Source organism: Tribolium castaneum, chromosome 2 (genome assembly GCF_031307605.1).
Source record: "Tribolium castaneum strain GA2 chromosome 2, icTriCast1.1, whole genome shotgun sequence".
Taxonomy (NCBI): Eukaryota; Metazoa; Arthropoda; class Insecta; order Coleoptera; family Tenebrionidae; genus Tribolium; species Tribolium castaneum.
The window spans coordinates 4,487,559-4,507,975 of NC_087395.1; the positions used below are offsets into that span (position 1 = coordinate 4,487,559).

The 20,417-nt window shown below is 36.9% G+C and overlaps 1 protein-coding gene and 1 non-coding gene across 2 annotated transcripts; both read right to left on the bottom strand.

Moving 5' to 3' along the window:
* Window positions 1–3,610: 3,610 nt before the first annotated feature.
* On the bottom strand, window positions 3,611–7,093 carry LOC135265341 (uncharacterized). Its single transcript, XM_064354749.1, has one exon. The coding sequence runs from the start codon at window positions 7,091–7,093 to the stop codon at window positions 3,620–3,622; it is 3,474 nt and encodes a 1,157-aa protein (XP_064210819.1). The 3' UTR covers window positions 3,611–3,619.
* A 2,782-nt stretch (window positions 7,094–9,875) lies between these two features.
* Window positions 9,876–13,438, bottom strand: LOC107398917 (uncharacterized). Its single transcript, XR_010333173.1, has 2 exons — window positions 13,252–13,438; window positions 9,876–12,985 (listed from the first exon to the last, which is right to left on the bottom strand). It is a non-coding gene; the product is annotated as an uncharacterized LOC107398917 (transcript).
* Window positions 13,439–20,417: the final 6,979 nt, after the last annotated feature.

Genomic DNA, 20,417 nt, shown 5'->3' on the forward strand with positions numbered 1-20,417 from the left:
GTAAAGTCAATTTTTGCAAAGCGCGTCTTACACTATGGATAAGAATCTGTTCTTTTTCTTCGTAAGTTCTTTTCGTTTCTTGTAAAATTGTCCTCATATTGCTATCTTCAGTGGCGACTACTTTGCCACTATATTTTAGTTCAACCACAATTTTTTTAATTTCTCTGTGTACATTCTGGTTTGTCTTACAGAATGTCTCCAGTTCTCCAATTGTCCGTAGCAATTTGCTTAGGGATACGTTAACCTCGCTTATAGGTTCCCCATTATCGTCGGCTCCTCTCCGTCTTTTACTGCCAAGCATGTCGTCTTCAGGTGCCATCATCTTCTCCAAATACCCAGGGATTTCTCCCACCGAACAGGCTCTCGGCCTTGGTGGTGTCCTGAGTATCTTGTCTTTTCTCTGGATAGGCTCAGTATCCAGAGATGTCATTCCAGTAACTTGAGATAGTCCGGCTTGGTCTCCCACCGGAGGTATCTGAACGGTAGCTGGCTGATCGTCGAGTGGAGCCCGTTCTCTCGCTTCAACATCGACGGGTACTGGAGGGTCCGCCTCCTGCACCGTAAACTTCTCTCTTCCTTTTTCGTCCATCATGTTTTGTCATCATTTTGAGTAGAGGGAGGTTTTTATAGAGGCCCTCTAGTCCTCGCAGCCCCGAGACCGCGCGGCCCCCGTTTCCAGACCACGTCTGGAGTTACGGTGTGATCTTGACTGGTTTTGGTCCGCCCCGGGTATTTGATTTCCCCGGTACCACCCATATCTGGGAGGCTTTCCCCTATCCGCCACCTGGGGAGGCGCTCGATGGAAGCCCAGCCAAACTTCACACGGGACTCCCGACTGACCTGCCCGGTCCGTTCTCGGTCGAGCTGTACCCCCCACTTCCAAATGGTGGTGCAGTACACCACATCAGGGTAACATTAAATCTCGTAATAGTGAATTTTTATCTCTCTGGTAAGCAAAATTTTGTTGTAACACGACTTTTAATGCGTTCCAAGTGTTAATTTCTTGACTACTTGTCACTAATCTTGCTTCTCCGATTAATTTTGTTTTAATTGATGTTAATAATAATTTGTTAATGAAAGCTTCTGCATTTTGGTCTGAAAATGTATTTATTAAAAAGATCACAAGCATCGATAAAGTCGGCTAGTTCTGAAAGTTCGCCATTAAATTGTGGGATAATTTTTAAATATTCTGATTGGGATTATTGAAGCCATTTTTCTATGAGTCTGAGTATCGAATTCGTCTATAATTAAATTTCTGATTAAATTTTTGAGTTCGTTTATTTCTAAGTCTAACATTGAATCTGGTGGACTTGGAATTGGGGAATCTGACATGCAATTGGATTAAAAAAATGAGTATTACTTACAGTTTAATGTAATGTTTCATTGGGTCTAAGGAACGAAAGAATCCGGCGATTTTTGTCCTCTGAGTTTTAAGTTTCGGGAATTGGGATTGTGACCTCCGGTGATGTTGTCCAGAAAAATACTCCAATCTTCAATATTTGTGAAATTAGAAAAGTCCAGCGATGTTTGTCCGGAAACTCGAAATTCGGAAAAATATTCAAGTCTTCAAAAATCTTCAATTGTCTTTAACAAAATCTTCATTTATATCTTCGGTGAAATCTTCGATGTTGTTCAAATGTTGAAACTTGGGTATTTCGGCGTTGCGCGATGTTGTCTCGCGGCTCGAAAATATCCAAAATTTGTTCTATTTGATCTATGGCACTTGTGTGATGATAACATAACAATTATTGATTGTTAATCAGAATAAGAACAATTTCTATAACAAAAAAAACTGTTTATATTGTTTAAGGGTTATTATAGACCATACCAACGCTAGACCATCGGCCGTCTTTTGTTTAATAAAAACGCTCAAAAGTCAAAATGCGTTATTCAATATTAAATTTAAGCTTTGCGCGATCGAACGTATTACGTGCTCTTTACCTTTAAGAAATAAATTTGGATACAATAATTGTTATGTACTACACCATAGCTAAATTCGGACAAAGTCCTCATGAGCCCTCAAAGTCGACTTGTGCGTAGCATGCGAAGCGAATTTCATTTTTTTAATAAATAAGAAAATTAGCATAAACAATATTGTTAGAAGACTTTTCGAAATAACTTTATTTTCAAGAAAGTCTCAAATACAAAAGTAAAGCACACCACCACCGTGTCGCCGTTGATTCGACACCACTCCTGCGCCGTCCCACCGCTCATCGCCTGGTTGTTGTGTCTATCGCGCCGCCTCGATTCCCGCCGTGTCCTTAATCAGTGCCTGGTTGATTTTGGTCGTAACATTCGGCCTTCCTGCAAAATTAATGTCCTCATTAATTCGTAGCCTAATTCTAGAGGAGATCGATCAGATCTAACCGATCAATTTCCTCGCCACTGTCGCTTTCCTCGCCATCCGCCTTGTCATTCGCCTCCTGAGCAGTACTGCAATAGCGCCGGAGTGAATCCACCGCCACAACCGCCGTAAAACGTTTGTACCCTCTCATACCTTTAATCGCCTCGATCTGGTACCTGTCGTTACCAAGCCGACGTGACACTCTATATGGTCCGTCGTACTTATTCGCCAACTTTCTATTAGTACCTGGATCCAAACAACCAGTCGCCGACTGACGCCACAAGACCAAATCGCCTACTTTATACAGGGTTGCAACCTTTCGCCTTTTATCGAACCTAGATTTCATTTGTAGTGCAGTCCTTTTCAGATTCCTTTCCGCCTCGGCCCTTTTTGCCTGTAGCTCTTCACTGAGTGTTTCCGCAAGAACTGGGTACTCCGAGTCGTCACTCGAAGATCCCGCATGCTGACTAAGCCCTGCTCCGCCCTGAGCCTTCGCACTACACCCGGTACCAGGTGTTGTGCTCGCCTCGCCGTGTGGTACTGCCTCGCCGTGTTTTACTAGGTTCGCGCCGGTTTCGCCGTTTTCGATCGAATTTAATGTCGCCTGTACCACATTATCCGCCAAATTAGCTACAACGCCCCGCCTGTGGGAGAACATCAACTGGGCCGGAGAAAATCGAGTACTCGCATTAACTGTATTGTTCAAACCCCAAACTATCTCCGGTAACCCATCGTCCCACCGATTTTCGGAATCTGCACTGCACGTCAACGCCTCTTCAATGGTTCGGTTGGGTCTTTCAACCTGACCATTCGCCCTAGGGGTAGCAATCGCATTTTGAATATGCTGGATCCCCTTTTCCGCCATGAAATCACCAAACGCCTTGCTCTGAAACGCCAATCCCCGATCTGTGATTACCCTTCGCGGATACCCAAACACCCCAAAAATATCTCTCAATTTTTCAATCGCCTCTGTAGATCTCAGTGTTCGAGTTGGTTTCGCCCAGACAAATTTTGTAAATCCGTCTATCGCCATTAGCAAGTAACTGTTGCCCTTGCTACTTCTCATGAAAGGACCTAAATGATCTACATGTACTGTATCCAAAGGAATGGGTAACCTTTTTATTGGATGCAGTCGCCCTTCCGCCTTACCATAATCACCTTTGCCATAGGCACATCGCAAACAGGATCGTACATATTTCAACATGAATCGCGCCATTTTAGGAAACCAATATGTTTCTTTCATCAATGTTAACGCCCTATTGTAACCAGGATGTCCTATTTCATCGTGGTGTTTGTGAGCATAAAAACATAAAGTCTGTCGCCGTTTGGTGTTATTCTATACAGACGCCCATTTTTCACTTTGTACACCGCCTTTACATCTCGCGGTGTTACGCCGGTTGTCAATACAGTGACCAGCTCCTGGGCTTTGGGGTCTTGTAATTGAACTGTAAGAAACCAATCCGCCTCATCTGCATGAACGATAGAAATCTGAACAGGATTTCGACTTAAAGCATCAACGTGCTGCATCCGTACGCCCGGCCTATATTCTACTGTCATGCCATACTCTTGGATTGCTAGCCACCACCGAGCTATTCGAGGGACCAAGTCTTTCTTTAAGAAAGTTGCTCTTACCGCTGAACAATCAGTTACAACTTTAAATTGTACACCCAGCAAATACACCCGAAAACGTTTAATTGACTCTACCACCGCCAAGGTTTCTAACTCATAGCTATGATATACCTGTTCCTGAGGTGTGGTAGTTCTACTGAAGTAGAAAACTGGCTTTAGCTCACCATCTGATTGTCTCTGTAGCAGAATTCCTCCCACGCCAATTTTGCTTGCATCTGTATGCAACTCTGTCGAAAAACTGCTGTTGTAAGCTGCCAAAACCGGTCTCTCAGACAACAAGTGACGAAGTCTCTGGAAAGCGTCCTGCTGCTCTTCTCCCCATCGCCACTCCACGTCCTTTTTCGTGAGATTTGTCAAAGGTTTCGCCAACAGGGCAAAATTCCGAATGAATTTTCTGAAGTAACTAGCTAAACCCATAAACTGTCTAACACTATGTACGTCTGAGGGTTCTGGGAACTTTAGAACTGCATCCACTTTGCGTTGACCAGGTCGTATGCCTTCAACGCTGATCTCATGGCCTAAATAATCGATCTTCTCTTGAAGGAAACTGCATTTCGCCACTTTCAATTTCACGCCTGCATCTCTAATTAGTTCCAACACCTTTCGAAGTAGCTCTAACCCCGTCGCTACATCTACTGAAGGTATCAGAAGATCATCCATGTAAGCCAAGACCTGATCGTGTCGCATGTTGCCCAACATTTGGTTGATAATTCTCTGAAATACCGCCGGAGAATTTGCCAACCCGAATGGAACTCGCAAGTATTCATAATGTCCATCAGGTGTTACAAAAGCTGTTTTGTGAATTGAATCAGAATGCATTGGTACCTGATGATATCCTTGCGCCAAGTCCAAGGATGTAAAGTATCGGTTTCCCGACAACCGATCCAACTGATCCGCAATCAGTGGCAAAGGGTACCTATCTTTCACCGTAATTGCATTTAGTGCCCTATAATCAACACAGAGACGCATTTCGCCTGTTTTCTTAGGGACCAACAAAATAGGACTCGCATAGTTTGAATTAGATTCTCTGATGACATCGCCGTCAAGCAGACTCTGCACCTTTTGTCGAACCACTGCTCGTTCTGAATGTGACAATCTGTATGGACGATAATACACAGGAATGTCTGTTGTTAGATTTATCGACATGGACCCTAACTGAGTTAAACCTAGATCCTCATTATTCGCCGAAAAACAACACGACATAGAACGCAATAAGTCAAATAGCTGTTGTTTATAATAATCACCTATTTCGCCTACAGTGACACTAGATAAGTCAAAACATGCGCTCACCTGCTGAATGTTCATGACTTTTGTCACCGGAACTCTTTCTTTGCACCTCTCCGCCTTTGTCACTAATCGTCCAGCCTTCCAAACCAGTGTTCTGGGTGCAAGATTTGTGATGAGGATTTTGTTGTCGTCTCGGCATTTTAACACGCCACCGGGTATCGCCACCATGTCGTCCTTGCTTTGAAACGTCACAGGAGCCATTGAAACTATTTCGCCTATTTCACAATCAGTTATTGTAACGCCCATTTGGAGTGACAACCCCGCCGGGATAACTGTATCCTCCTTCACGAGGATTCGTGGCCTTGGTCGGTCCGTCTCCAAGGTTAAGTTCTTAAAAACTTCGAAAAGATCTTCGTCCCTGATAACGCATGCTTTATCGCCTCTCACTACAAGTGCTACGCCGGAGGTACTAATTGCTGGTTGACCCAAGATGAGCTCGATTCGCCCGAGATCACACTTGGTTATCAACGCCGTGATACTCAATGTTACCTCATCAACCTTAATGTCAAATGTCGCCTCGCCAATCGCTACACCTTGCCCGCCTGCAAACCCCTGTAGTATCCATTCGCCTGGTTTTATGTTTAAATTACGCCCTTGCGCCCAAGACCACGCCAAAATGTTGTGCTCACTCCCGGTGTCAATATAAACACGAATTTGCGCACCGTATGCCGTACCCATCTTTTTATAAGTGTTCTCTAGCCCTAATTGTAAAATTCTCACCTGTGGGTTCGCGCCTTTCACCGCCGTGGAGTCTACTTGGGGGTTACAGGTTGACGCCTCATGTCCTGGTCTCCCACATTTTCGACATCTCTCCCTCCTCTCGTAAGGACACTCTCGACTCTTGTGGGTACCGTATCGCTGACAGTTGAAAAACAGCGAATTAATGCGGACTTCGCCTTTGTTGTTGCCACTGGTTGGTCCGATTTTCATTGCCTGGCCGGAGGAGGTTGACTCACGCCGCGTCAGCACTTCAGCCTTTGCCGTCGCCCCATGATATTCATAAAATTCCAGTCCCACAAGAAAGTTGTTATACAGCGCCTCTGGGGTGGTACTTCTAGTCGCGTATGCATTTGCACGAAGTTCCTTTGGCAGCCCCCTTATGATCACAGCGACAGCATTCTCGCCAGAAATGCCGACTCTGTCACATAGCGCCAACTTCTCGTGATAGTACTTCGTCATAACCTCGCCTGGTAACTTTTGACGCTGTACCAATTCTTCGAGAGTAATGGCAAAGTCCTGTCGCCGAGGAAACGCCATTCGGAGTCTCGCCTTCCAAGAATCCCAAGTCAAATTGTATTCGCCTAAATGATTAAACCATGCTTTCGCCGCCCCCATCAATCGTGATTGCATAATGCCCGCCTTTTCCAATTCTGACCACCCGTGAACTTGCCCCAGCTGGTCAATTTTTGCGAGCCACCTCTCGATATTGCAATCAGCATCATCTGGGTCAAAATAGTCGACAATTTCGGCTCCAATTTTCCAGCTCCGCACTGTAGAACAATCAGAGCCTGTCGCCGGCGATTGCTGTGCCGACGCGCCCATCTCAGCTATCCTATTGCGTAAGGTTACCTCCGCCCCCTCTGTACCCGCCGCCTGGGTATCAGTAATTTCGCCTAAAATTAGTGCCGCCTGCCTTTTTACCGCCTTTTCGATTTGGGATTTTAACTCCGATCCCAATAATTGTTCCAGGGTACGCGCAATTGGGTTATCCAAGGTCTCTGACGTCACCTGGGTTGTCGCCGAAATCATCCTTGGGGCCGCCTCCTCCAAGTCGATGTCTTCGTCCATCGTCAAAGTAATTCCCTCTTCGTCGCCTCTTTGCTCCTCAGACATTTTTAGAACACTTTTCGCCGAAATTCGTCTTGCCACACCCAAAGTAACAGTCGACTTTTTTTTTTATCGCCGTTTTTGCGCTGACGTTTTTCACCCGAGCAAGTCCTTGAAGCTAATTTCGCCGCACTTTCAATTACGCCACTCAAATTTCACCAACTAGCACGTGAAATAATCCCACTTCTGATTTGTTAGAAGACTTTTCGAAATAACTTTATTTTCAAGAAGGTCTCAAATACAAAAGTAAAGCACACAACCACCGTGTCGCCGTTGATTCGACACTACTCCTGCGCCGTCCCACCGCTCATCGCCTTGTTGTTGTGTCTATCGCGCCGCCTCGATTCCCGCCGTGTCCTTAATCAGTGCCTGGTTGATTTTGGTCGTAACAAATATTTATTTTTAGTATTTTCTTTACTTCACTTTTTACAATTACAATTACACTACACTCAGACTACAAAACTCGAGACTGAAATGCGTATTTCTTATCCTGAATTTATAGTTTTAATTATTGCAAAGTTGTAAGGTTTTTGACTAATAATAATTAGTATATATTTTTTTATTCTAAAAAATGTTAAAAAAAATTAGTTTAATACCGTACTTATAGTGTTACTAGCTATACATAAAGGCTTGCACACCTCACGTCGTTTTCTTGATACTAATTTAATTTTTTTTTGGCATCTTCTTGACCATGTAAATGCGCAAATAGCACACGATTGCCTTTTCGTGGACATCATCCTCTTCTAGTGGCATGTGTTGCTGCATTTTGATTAAAATCTTTCTCCGTGATACACGGCGGTCGCTGCTAAATCATGCGTATGTATTTTCAACAGTGACCCGACAAAAGAGCCCGCGACAAAATAGCCCACCGACAAAAAAGCCCCCGACAAAATAGTCTATTGACAAAAAAGTACATTAATAAAATAGCTCATTCTAACTATAGTTGGACGTTCATCGCATAAAAAATTATACGATCAATAAACCGACTAAAAAATTGTTCTAAATTTTATGTGGTGGAAACAAATAAATTAAAAACAAAAAAATACAAAAATTTGTAGTTGTTCTTATTAGCTGTTTCCAAACTATGTAAACGCCAACGTCGCAGTTTCTCTCAAAATTAGTTGTTTTAAATTATTTATGCATTTCAAAAAATTAACTAATTACCTAATTTATAGTATTTAATGAATAATCATTACTAACTATTTTACTTTTTTATTAATCTTATTTAAAAAAATAATTTGATAAAATGCGACGCTGGCGTTTATATAGTTTTGAAACAGCAAAAAGTAAGTCAAAATTTCAAACAGATAAAAAAATAGTTGAATGAAAATTCAATTCTATTACGTAATCAAATAATAACTAAAATTTACAATTTTGATAATGACGTTTATAAAAATTTTTCCTAATCACAATGATTCAAAAGTTTGAAACATTTTTAAATAATGATAAACAATTATAGGGCAGACTCTAAGCACTTTTTTGTATTTCATACATATTTGACAATATTCACAGCCGGCTGTGAATATGCCAAGAAACACTACCAGGTCTAATCGTTTGTCTAAATACTTTGACTTATTTTTTTATTTTAGTCCATACTATTACCTTTTTAAGTATTAGTGGTGGGCTGTTTTGTCGGTTGGGTTTGTGCTCAAGCCCAGGTAGAAGCTTACACAATACGAGTACATTGTTACCCGACATAGAAAATACAATTGTTAAGAATTTTTTTGAAAGCTAAGGGTAAAATAATGGGTTTATACTAGGGTTAGTTGCAAAGCAGCTGTTACGGTAGTGATTCCTGGCAATTTGTATTTTTCTGAAATTCTGGAATGTGGTTTTTGCCTCTACTTTATTCTTTTTTTCGTTTTCATTATATGTTCCATTTATTCCAATGTTTCTCTTATAGTTTCTTCTTTTTTCTTCTCTCTTTTACCGCGCGATATGCTTCTCCACTCTGTGCCATACTATGTGGATTTTGTCAAATGGAAACATTTACTGGCAGCTGGAATTATTATCAAGAGCTAATTAATTCTATTGTTGTAAATTTTTGCTATTGCCAGAACAATGTGACATCACGTTTAGCGCTTGGGGTACGCAATGAATAATAGAAGTTGTTGGAAATCGTCGCTTGTCTTTTAATAGTTTCACAGAATTTATAATTAAAAAGACGTTTTTCAAAAAGAAAATTATGACCTTTTAGTTGTCGGAACAATGTTAAAAAAATTTATCTTGTCCAGCTCCGCAAATGCACTATTGCAGTTTTCGCCCCATTTCACCCCGAAATCGGTTTTGTCACACAATGCCCTTTTGACCACCAATTCAACAATAAAAAAGACGTTTTTTAAAAAGAAAATTATGACCTTTTAGTTGTCGGAACAATGTTAAAAAAATTTAGCTTGTCCAGCTCCGCAAATGCACTATTGCAGTTTTCGCCCCATTTCACCCCGAAATCGGTTTTGTCACACAATGCCCTTTTATATTTTTTGTGCATAATGAATGACTTCAATTTTGATTTTGTATAGACACAGTTAATTTCTTTCTCTTTATTGTTTTTAATTTTAGTGTCCAAGAGGCCGTTAACACTAAGAAATTGTCTTTTTTGTGTTTTCTACAAACTGTGAATATTAGCCCTTATTTAGTTACTTATTTGTAATATTTATAATATTCATCCAACAAATACGTCTTTCTTAAAAGAAAAATTTAAAGCAATTATAATCCAAGTAAAACTATATTTTTTAAGTATTGTCGACTACAACACAAAATTTACTATCCAATTAAATAAAGTAACAAATCAAGTAACAAACTTATATTGCACATTTCCTTTCAAATTTAAACATAAATACAGAATGTTTTACACAACGCCTTCTTTCAAAACAAAAATAGTGTAGTAATTAATAAACCTTACCGTCTAAGATTATGCAACCTTCATAAACCTTATCTGTGAAATTATGACGGTTTTTGTAAAAGTGTTAAGACTCAAGCGCCCTTTCAATAAAACATAAAAGACTGGCTGTCTCTGCCGACCAGGTAAGATCTTAGGACAGAAAACAACTGTGCTTAGATTTTTTGCAGATAATTTAAATTTTTTCGAATCTTACAAGCGGAATAGCGAATATCAAAAAAACATAATCATAATTAAATATAAAGTTATAATGTGCGGGTAAAAATTTGTTCGAATAAATTCGGGTTTCTTCTCAGTAGATATCAGTTACCACGAATAAATTCGGGTTTCTTCTCAGTAGATATCAGTTACCACAAGATATACAAACACAATAGACTAATTATATCTTAGAGGATAAGGACTACTAAATACTATTTCTGAATAACGAAATTATAGCTTTAACAACAAATTTAAAAATTTGCTCCAAATTTAAGACGATTAAACTTCGAGAATCTTGGAGAACCTTGAAGTTGTCGAATTACTGACTATCGGTTGAGTTGATTCGGAGTGGAACATAAATACTGTAAAACAAAAAGATTGTATTTATAATTGGAAGTTTATTGCGTTTATTTCAACATACCTTGTATTCGTTACAACCATCTTTGTTACATGTTAAACCATTACAGACATCAAGGATCAAAGAAACATCTTTGTAATATTAGAATTTAGATATTTACAGCTTTTTTCATAATTCTCAAAATTATGCACTTTATAATCCGGTCCAAAAAACATCCAGAACACTTTTCAGTGCAGCGAACACCGAAAAAGTAGTTCACTGCTGATAACACCCAGAAAATATTTCAGTGCTGATACTTACTCGTACAATACTAATAGAGCTATTTATCGAAAAAAATATCTAATAATATAAAGTACTGATCATATCCTCCTGGGACCCAGAGAGGTTATTTTTATTAGATCACCATGAAACTTTATGGGTGATTTTAAAAGGCAAAATGAAACAACTTTTCTTAATAAGTTTTTTTTATTTTTTCTTTTGGTTTTCAAAAAAAACTGTGTCCATTTTAGTGGACATAAGGTTGCTTTCCTACCAAAAAATTAAATATGCACAAAGAAACAAAGATTCTAAAAAAGTATAGAAACAGTTTTAAAAGTCCTAAATCTACTTGTGAAAGTCTTTAAAACAATTTCTTTCACTGGTAATGCACAAAAAAAAGTTGCAAGCTTCACAAAAGAACTTTGTTTTCTTTTTGCAATCTTGATTTTTACACCTTACGGAATTTTTTATTGAAGCTATTGCCGGAAAATGATGACGATTTCGCTTTAAAGTTGGAGAATCGCATACTTTTGGTGAGTCAACTCTGCCCTTAGAATTGGCTCTGGTACTCAAAGATCTTGGCAAGTCCAAAAAGAAATCGTTTTGATCTGACAGCAAATATGTAGCAAACTCAATTTTAAAATCGAGGTATTGCTGAATATTTCGGTTAGTGGTGTTCAGCCACTTTTTGTCGCGTCTGTAAAGAATCCAAGAATTGGCCATTGCTAAATCAAAGAAGTGTAGAATAACTCTAACGGTCCATTTTTTGCATCTTGCTTGTATTCTGTAATAACTTATCATTCGATCGATCAAATCTATACCCCCCATGCATTCATTGTATTTAGAAACTATGTTAGGTCTGGGTACTTGAATGTACTTTGCTTCTTTCTTCGACCACTTTTTGCATTCGTCGTATGGTTGACTTCCCTGTCCCGTGGACGCTAGAAGAACTGGCTTCATATCGTACCATTTAACAATGATAATTTTTTCGTCTTCACGCAATAACTGTTCCGATGCTCCACGTCCCATTTTGCTCATCATTTTGTCGCTGGTTAAATGAACAGCTGAAGGAATGCGCGACTTCATTATAGTTCCTGTGCCATACATTTTTTGTTGGTGTAGATGTTCAAGTAGAGGTAAAGTGGAAAAATATCTATCGAAGTATAGGTGTGTACCAGGTAGCAATGTTTGTGTTAGTCGAATTACAGCTGATGGACCAATTCCCAAATTCTTATAATTGTCTTCCAAAAATGTATTTTTTCCTTGGTACAATTCAAAATCAATTACCAGTCCATCTGGGGCAGCACAAACAAAATTTTTTAAACCTTTTGGATTTGGTTTTCCTCTTACAAACTGTTTCATCGCACAGACACCAGTAAATGGAATCATTTGTTCATCCACGGCTACAGTTTTTTCTCTAGGTAAACTTAAACAAGCATTTTTTACTTTATTCATTAAAGGACGGACCTTCCAAAATTTATCTAAATTCCTTTCAGCCGCAGTAACATCGCCATCAACCACTACCTTTAGATTACTCCTAATTGAAAAAACCTATCACGTGTCATATTTCTTGCAATAGCTTCAACCCTAGTAGTTTTAGCCCAATACATTCGAATACGTGGGTATTTTAAACAAGACATCAAGGTTATCATCCCAAGAAATTTTTTAATCTCAAGTAGTGTTAAATTTAGTGACACTCCCTTGACTTCAACATATCGGGCATTTGTACAATCGCAAATTTTTTGGAAATCTTCATCCGTGAAATACATGGACAAATAATTCTTTGCCGTCCAAGCGAGACGTCTTTCAAAGTCATTTTCAGGTTCGGTCCAGTCAAAATTAGGAGGTGTAAACGTGGATTTTCTTTTCCAAGATGTCCGCTTTGCCTTGCTGGTGCTATTTTGAGCTTGAGCTACAAGTAAATTGTCTCGAACAACACTCAACGGAAGTAGATCATCTTCATCATCATCTTCCTCGCTGTCTTCCCTTTCTTCTCTTTGATCAATTGCCGCCTCCTCCTCCGTTTGCTCATTTTGGAGTTTGTCGTTAAATATTTCTTCAGGTTCAGGATCCAATTCGTTTTCTTCATCTGATATGTCTATGTCGGAACAATCGGCATTTAGTAGCTCAAGAAGTTTCTCGTCATCAACTCCAGGTCTAAGGGATTTCTTATTGCCAAATATTGCTGAAAATAAAAAATAAGAAAATTTAAATATCTTACGAGCATGACCTAGCGTCCATTTAATTGGAATAATAGGTTATCAAATAACATGCTTAATTAGAGAAGAACAACCTAGTGTTCATTAAAATGGACCATTCATTCCAAGACTGTTTACAAGCATAAAAATAATATTTTTGGATCTAAAATTAATTTAAACTATCAATTACACACTACTTGTTATAAATTGTTTACAAAAAATCAATTTAAGTGATTATAAACGGCGTACTTACCATCGTAAGTTAGATTGCGAAACGCCGCCATTGCACCACTATAAAAACCAAATTTAAGAACAGGTGTTCGCGCTCAGTTCACGCAAAGTATGTGTAGATGGCAGCACTTACATGTCCAATATAATGTTTTGTGGGTTTTAAGTCGCTAAAATATATATTAAGAATATTAAGATTGAAAAACTGATTGTCCATTTAAATGGACAGTGGGTCCATTTAACGGGAATATTACACTAAAAATGTGTAGTCATGATGTAAAGGTTTCATTTAAACAAAAAGTTTCTATAAATAAGCCCTAGGTTCGGTAGGTATATTTTATAAACATTCGGATCCTATATTTTCTATAGAATCCTCCTGCTGTGGACCGGATTTTTTTAAGTACATAACAAAATTATGTTACTTTTAAATTTCTCAATTTTATGTATGTGTTGTAAATTTTTAAGTGCCAACAGCACTTTGAGATGTTTTTAGATTATAATTTCTTACACATAAATGACACACATTTTGAATTGTCCAAGGAGCATAAAGACAGTATGTATGAGTTAGTCTCAAACAAAATGTACATTTTAGAAAATTTTCTTCAGAAGTTACAACTTCTTTGGCGCATCCCATACAAACATGTTGCATGTTATCTGAATTTTCCAACAAAAACTCCTTCACGTTTGTTCTATATTGTTGTGGTGTACATGGCATTTGTTTTAATGAGTTTTTATTTAAAATTGCCTCAATATAAAAGAGAACAAAAATACCACAATTGTTTGTATCAGTTTGGTAGTCATGTTCAACCGTCTTTAATTGAGAACATTCTAGATCAGCAAATTTTTTATATTCTGATATAAACTTTTTAAATCGAATAAACATTCGAGATGTGTGATCTGTATTGGATTTCATTAGATTCAAATAGTGGAATGTTTTATTTTCAAAATCCACTACTGCCAGTGTAAAATGGGAACTTCTGAGAATTGGAATTAAAATTACTTTTTTCCCGCCAGCCTAGGTAGCTCGTTGAAAAAACTTCTTGGTAACTTTTGTAGTTCCTCATTAAAAAAAATAATTCACTTTTTTTGACTCCAAAATCAAATAGTCTATGAACCATTCCTTGGTTAAGTAATTAACCTTATAATACAAATTTAAATATTGATCAATTAGCATGCTACCATGAAGATCCTGGTAATCTTCTACTGATAAAACATTAATTATACCGAAGTTATAATACTTGGCAACGGTATATGTTTTACCCATTGCTTTACATTCAACATAATAATCAAAGTTTTTCATTAGAGCATTTTCGCGAAGATGAGATTTTACGATTTCATGAGTGGATGATTCAATATTAAAAATTTTTTGACACAACAAGCAGGCGAATGTGGCTTTAGACGAATCTAAATTTTGACTTGTGTTGATGTCGTCATGATGAGTATGAAACCATCTGCCACAAGTGTTACAACGGATCCAATTTACTGTATGATCCAATTCTATTTTTCCACAAATCAAACAGTTACTTGTCATATCGTCAGAAAAGTGAATAAGAAGTGTTTGAATTTCTTTGATAAATTTTTCGTGATCAAATGACCTTGAATCATCTAACGGTTTTGATTGTTTTGAAACCAATTTTGTTAAAATCCAATATACCGTTAAACCGTTTGCAGTTGAGCACAAAGGATCCAAAGTGTATTCGCTCATCATTGCCGACATACGCCATCCATCCTCAGGAATCATTTTAAATGTGCTTAAATTCCTTTTTTTAGTGTTATATTGCTTTACAAAATTTACAAACTGCGTAAGATAACTTTGCAATTCAATTTCTTTTAAACCAAATGGTTTAAAAACTCCTACTTATCTTTCTTTAATGACAATTTTAAGTAAAACCCATTTGTCTTCCACTTCGTTTAATATCATGTATGTAATATTACGTAAGATAGGCATTTTTTCAGAAAATTTTTGCAGCACTATAGCCATTCGACTCCTTTGAACAGACCATATAGTGGCCGCGTGTAGCTGATATTTTTTTTATTAAAACTGAATTTAAAATATTAGGAACTTTATTAGTGAGAGTATGTTTTGAAATTTTTTTGAATTCCGTATTATTTAAACATTTGTCTCCCAAAGCATTGTCAAACCGTGCCACTATAAAGTCCCTGTAGCCGACAGTAAAATTATTTAAATAATACTCGATGGAGTTTATTAAGCCATTGGGCAAGAAATTTATTTGAAACGATTTTTCGGCGACAGTTGTCATTACATTTATGTCGGGAACTTTATCCACATCAATTATTTTGGGTATTTCTGAGACTTCTTGGATAGTATCCAATTTATCAGCAAATAATTGTCTCTTTAAATGAGTTCCTCGAAAGTAAGATGCCCGTTTATTTACAGGTTTACTTTTCCAAGTTTCCTTGTGAGTTGGTCTGATTGACTTTCAATAGTACCAGCACTTCCAAATGAAGAAGCGACACTGATTTTATCATTTTCACTCAATATAAAGACTTTATCATCAGTCACCATTGATGATGGTGATTTTTTCAGCCTTTTGGATTGTATAGTACCATTACTTAAATCTTTTTTTGTTTTTGGACCAAACCCTCTTTTCCAATATTATACTTAACTTCACGATAAATACTAAGTACGTAATCCCTCGAATGTCGAATAAATAAAGAGGGTGCCAAGTATGTTTGTCTTTCCAATACTTCATTCTTCAAAATTGCAAAATATCTTTCAATTGCATTATTTGTCACTCTTTCTGAATGTTTTGTATGTATTATAAGCGGCCACATTGGTAAAAAAGGAATATACCTATCTAGAATATAATTCATAAATTCCTTACAACAGTAGGTGTTTGAATTATTATGTTTTTCTTCCTTGGCAACAACAGCATTGAAAATTTTTAAAAATTCTTTGTAAAATGGACTATTTTTTCTTAATTTTGTATGAGATATAAAATCTTCCGAAACAGAAACGCTGTGGTCAATACCAAAATCGTCGTCACCAATATTTTTTGTAAAATTCGTAGAAAGAGAGTTAGCAATACTTGAAATGTTATGCAATGCGATTTGTACGGCATCGTTATAAGTTTCATACATTACAATAATGCAAGCATTTTCAAACCAAAACTTAACATCTTCGAAGGTAGTCAAGTTGAAAGCACATGCAATTAATTCCTTGATGAACGATTTATGATGAGACTTCTTAGATTGACCAACAAATTCATTTAAATGCGTGCAAATATTTTTCATAAAATGAGCTGCACATAAACGGATTATTTTAATTTTTTTTGGGACGGACTTATGGTGAATGGCTAGATCAAAACACGTGGACAAATATTGATTGAGCGTCATTTCATTAAAAGACAGACATACCGCGTGAATATTTGCGAAACTGAAATCAGTAACAACAGTTTCGAAGGGTATCTTTGACATGCTACTTTCTTTACAGCAGTTTATAAACCTCACGAAGAGGTCCTGAATATTATTTGTTGCGTGTTCCGACGATACCATTTCTAGAACTGGACACACTCGATGATTTTTAGTAACAACGACACCAGCGTAATAATAAACTGTACTCTTAGGATCAGACCGATTTCGGACAACTGAACCTGTAGCATCGAAGTATAAATTGAAGTCTATCGAATTTTGTAATACTAGCAATTGTTCATTACTAAAAATTTTCATATTTAATGGAAATGAGACCTGTTTAATGTATTCAGCGTGTGATTTCTGCATCCAAGTTAAATCCAAATTATCATCGTTGAAACGTTTTCTTAAATTTAAAGCTTCTGACCTTGCTTTTCTAATCACCGACTCAGATTTTATTTGCTGATAATTACCAGCTACTGTCAGAAGTTCCATATTAGCTGAACGAATTAAATCTTTTCGAAAAATAAGCGGTCGCGTTCTCATGAGCTTGTTTCGTGTTAAATCTCTTTCAACACCCTTAACAAAACTTGTAATTTTGTATGGATGGCAAAAGTTAAGAGAAGATGAATACACGACGGCTTCCATGTATTGATCTAATTTAATTTTTTTTTTATTTCACTTTTAAAATTTTTGCATTTTGAGTTGTTATGTCTGCAGTAGGCATATAAAACAAAAGTGTCATTTTTACGACTGCGCCATTTATAAAAAGCAATATTACACGTGTTATTAACGTATTTAGCTATTCTATTGCGAAAGTAATATGGATAATGTCTAGGATGAAATTGACCATCTTCAAAAATTAATTTCCAAACAACTTTTGTGATTGCAAATTTTCCTTCTAAAAAATTGCAGCAATCGTATTTCCTCCGACTGACAGGAGTGTGCAAAATTGACTCAACATTTTTAGTACCCAATGGTAATAGGCGGCGCTTTTCATCGGCTTTTACAAAAGAAAGATCCGAAAGTCCTAAAGGAACTTCAATGTCTTCACGTGTAACATCTAGTGTTTTATTCAATTCAAAATATGGAGTGTCTTCGCTTAAAGGAACATCATCAACAGGACTACATTTGATTGATGAAATTGGATCTACTTTTAAAGGAGTAAAAGACATTGATAAATTCGCTTTTGCCGGTGTTGAAGCGTAATATCGCGTAGCTGTTTGCACGACACTTTCATCTGAATAAATTGGAGATGTCATAGGTGTCAAAACTAAGGATAAATTAGATTTGTTTGGTGTTTCATTGGCCTGTTGATTTTTACGATCATTAATTGAAGATGACAATAAAAAATTTTGAAAAATTTCTCTGTTTCCCGTATTTCTCTGAATTATTTTAAATAATTTTTCTTTCTCATTGCGCCGTTCTGACAAACTCTTTTTATTTTTGTTACTTTATTATATATTTCATGAGTGCGCGGATAACTTTTCAATTGATCGAAGTCTGTAACTCCAATCTCGTAGAACTTTTTAACTAATGTTGAAAAATAATGGGGCTGTTCCATTTCGGTTATCGCTTGGCGGCACTAATTTATTTATTTAAACTTACCACTAATTATTAATTAATTTACTTCTACCCGTTCTAACCACTACGAAGTCGATAGTAAAATTGGCTGCATATGGCGGTTTGGCGATATGAATGTATAGAATGTCAGCGACAGCGATTCAATTACGAGCGGGATTCCCCTACGCTGACGCAGCAAGAAGTCGTTTGGACCGAGCCGAGATGTCGGGCATGTTCAGAGTTTTTTTCTTAATGAAATAAAGCTGTGATTTGTTTTCCAAAGGAATACAGCCCAAATATAAGAATGTAACCCGTAAAAGTAAAACGACTTGAAACTAAGAACCAGTAACCACATTTTTGATCAATTATTATTTCCAAATCCATTTTGGGATAAATTATTACTATACCTATTAAAACAATAAATAAATAAATATTAATATATAAATAAATATTTATTAAAATAAGCGCTGATCAGGTACATCATTATATAATACGAGGTATACTAGAAAAATAACCTACTTAGCTATGAATCAAACGATTTAGATTTTTTTGATAATTTAATTTTACATCATGTAAAATTTGTCCCATTTCGCACCCAGCTAATTATTACAGGCTTTTCAGAGGGTGGAAACCTTATTTGAGCAGACTGTTTTGATTCTGTTTATGGTAATAGCGTAAAACATTTTTCGAAATTTTCAACATGCACAATTTTTGCTTGTTTTCCCTCATAAATAATTTTTAAAATTAAGAAGCAATTATCAGAATTAGCGACATTTTGGAGGTATAGTAAATAAAGATGCCGCTACTTGATAAAATAATGCTTGTGCGTTTCAATAGTTTCTTTCATGGTTAGGTGGATTACTTTTCTAGTGGTCCTCGTACTTTATGTTGATAAGCTGCGTCGCCAGTTCTGGGAAAGTTGAAATCGCACATTTTGTTTTGAATGGAATAAATGCAAGGAAAGCAAAACTGAATTTTTATTTGTACTAAAAAAAAACAACCTGTTAATTTAAACATTTATTAAAAGATTATAAATCATAATATTAATAATAATAATGTAACCATTAATTATTATAGGCAGTGAACGTTTACTTCCTATAATAATCAATGGTTACATTTCCGTAGTAGTGTATTCCACACTGTTTCCTCGTCCGCCCCTGTTTCTCCTGAAGTAATTACGTCTACTCAGGAGATTTTAGGGACAGCTGCGTTGACTTGTTACGAACAAGGTGAGCCCGTGCTTTGGTAATAAAAACTCTAAATAAAATTTAAATTTGCATTTATTTAAACAAACTTTAAACAAAAAGATAAATATTCCAAATAAAATAATATATAAAATAAAAAATAAAAATTAATGACTTTTTTGCGCTTGCTTATTATTGCACAAATTATCAATATCGGGATGGATCGTTGTTAATTGGAGACGCATATCATCCTCAGCGTCAAGTCTATTTCTGTACTTGGTTTTTGTTGCGACGTAAACAGAAAACGATTTCTCACAAAGGTAGGTTGTCACGAAAGGCATCAATTCTTTTACGGCACGTTTGGAAATTTCTGGAAATTCGTCCATTAATTTTATCCAAAATGGGCCAATGCCATCCGGTACAAAAGTAGACTTTAATGTTGTATCAGTGCGTATATCTATCAGTTGCTCCCTTTCTTTAATTGGGAGGGTATCCACATTACCACACTCATTAAACGGATTTTCGACCCAACTAATATTGTTGCACGTAGGAGGAAAATATTCCAAAAAAGTGTTTTTCAAGCCATTTAAATGTTCCAAAATATTGCTTTTTAAATTCGGGTCTAATGCAGTATTACTGGTTTCCAAAAAATCGTTTAAATTAGCAAAACATTCCGTATTATTTTTGGTGATACATTCCTCCCAAAGCTTGAGTTTAGATTTTATCAAGTTTATTCTGCTATTGACCTTAAAAATTGTAGAATTTGGTCCCTGAAGTGAAAGATTAACTTCGTTCAGGTATGAAAATATATCTGCAATGTAGGCCAGATTTTGAAGCCAACTAGTATCATTAAGTTTTCCAGCAAATTCACGTTCATTAAAAAAGATTCGAATTTCATCACGCAATTCCCAAAATCGCGTTAGGACCTTTCCCCTCGATAACCATCTTACTTCGGTATGAAGAAGGAGATTTTTATGTAAGCTTCCCAAATCATCGCACAATAGGGCAAATACCCTGGCATTTAGAGGTCTGGATTTGATGAAATTAATCATCTTAACGGCGTCATTGAGTA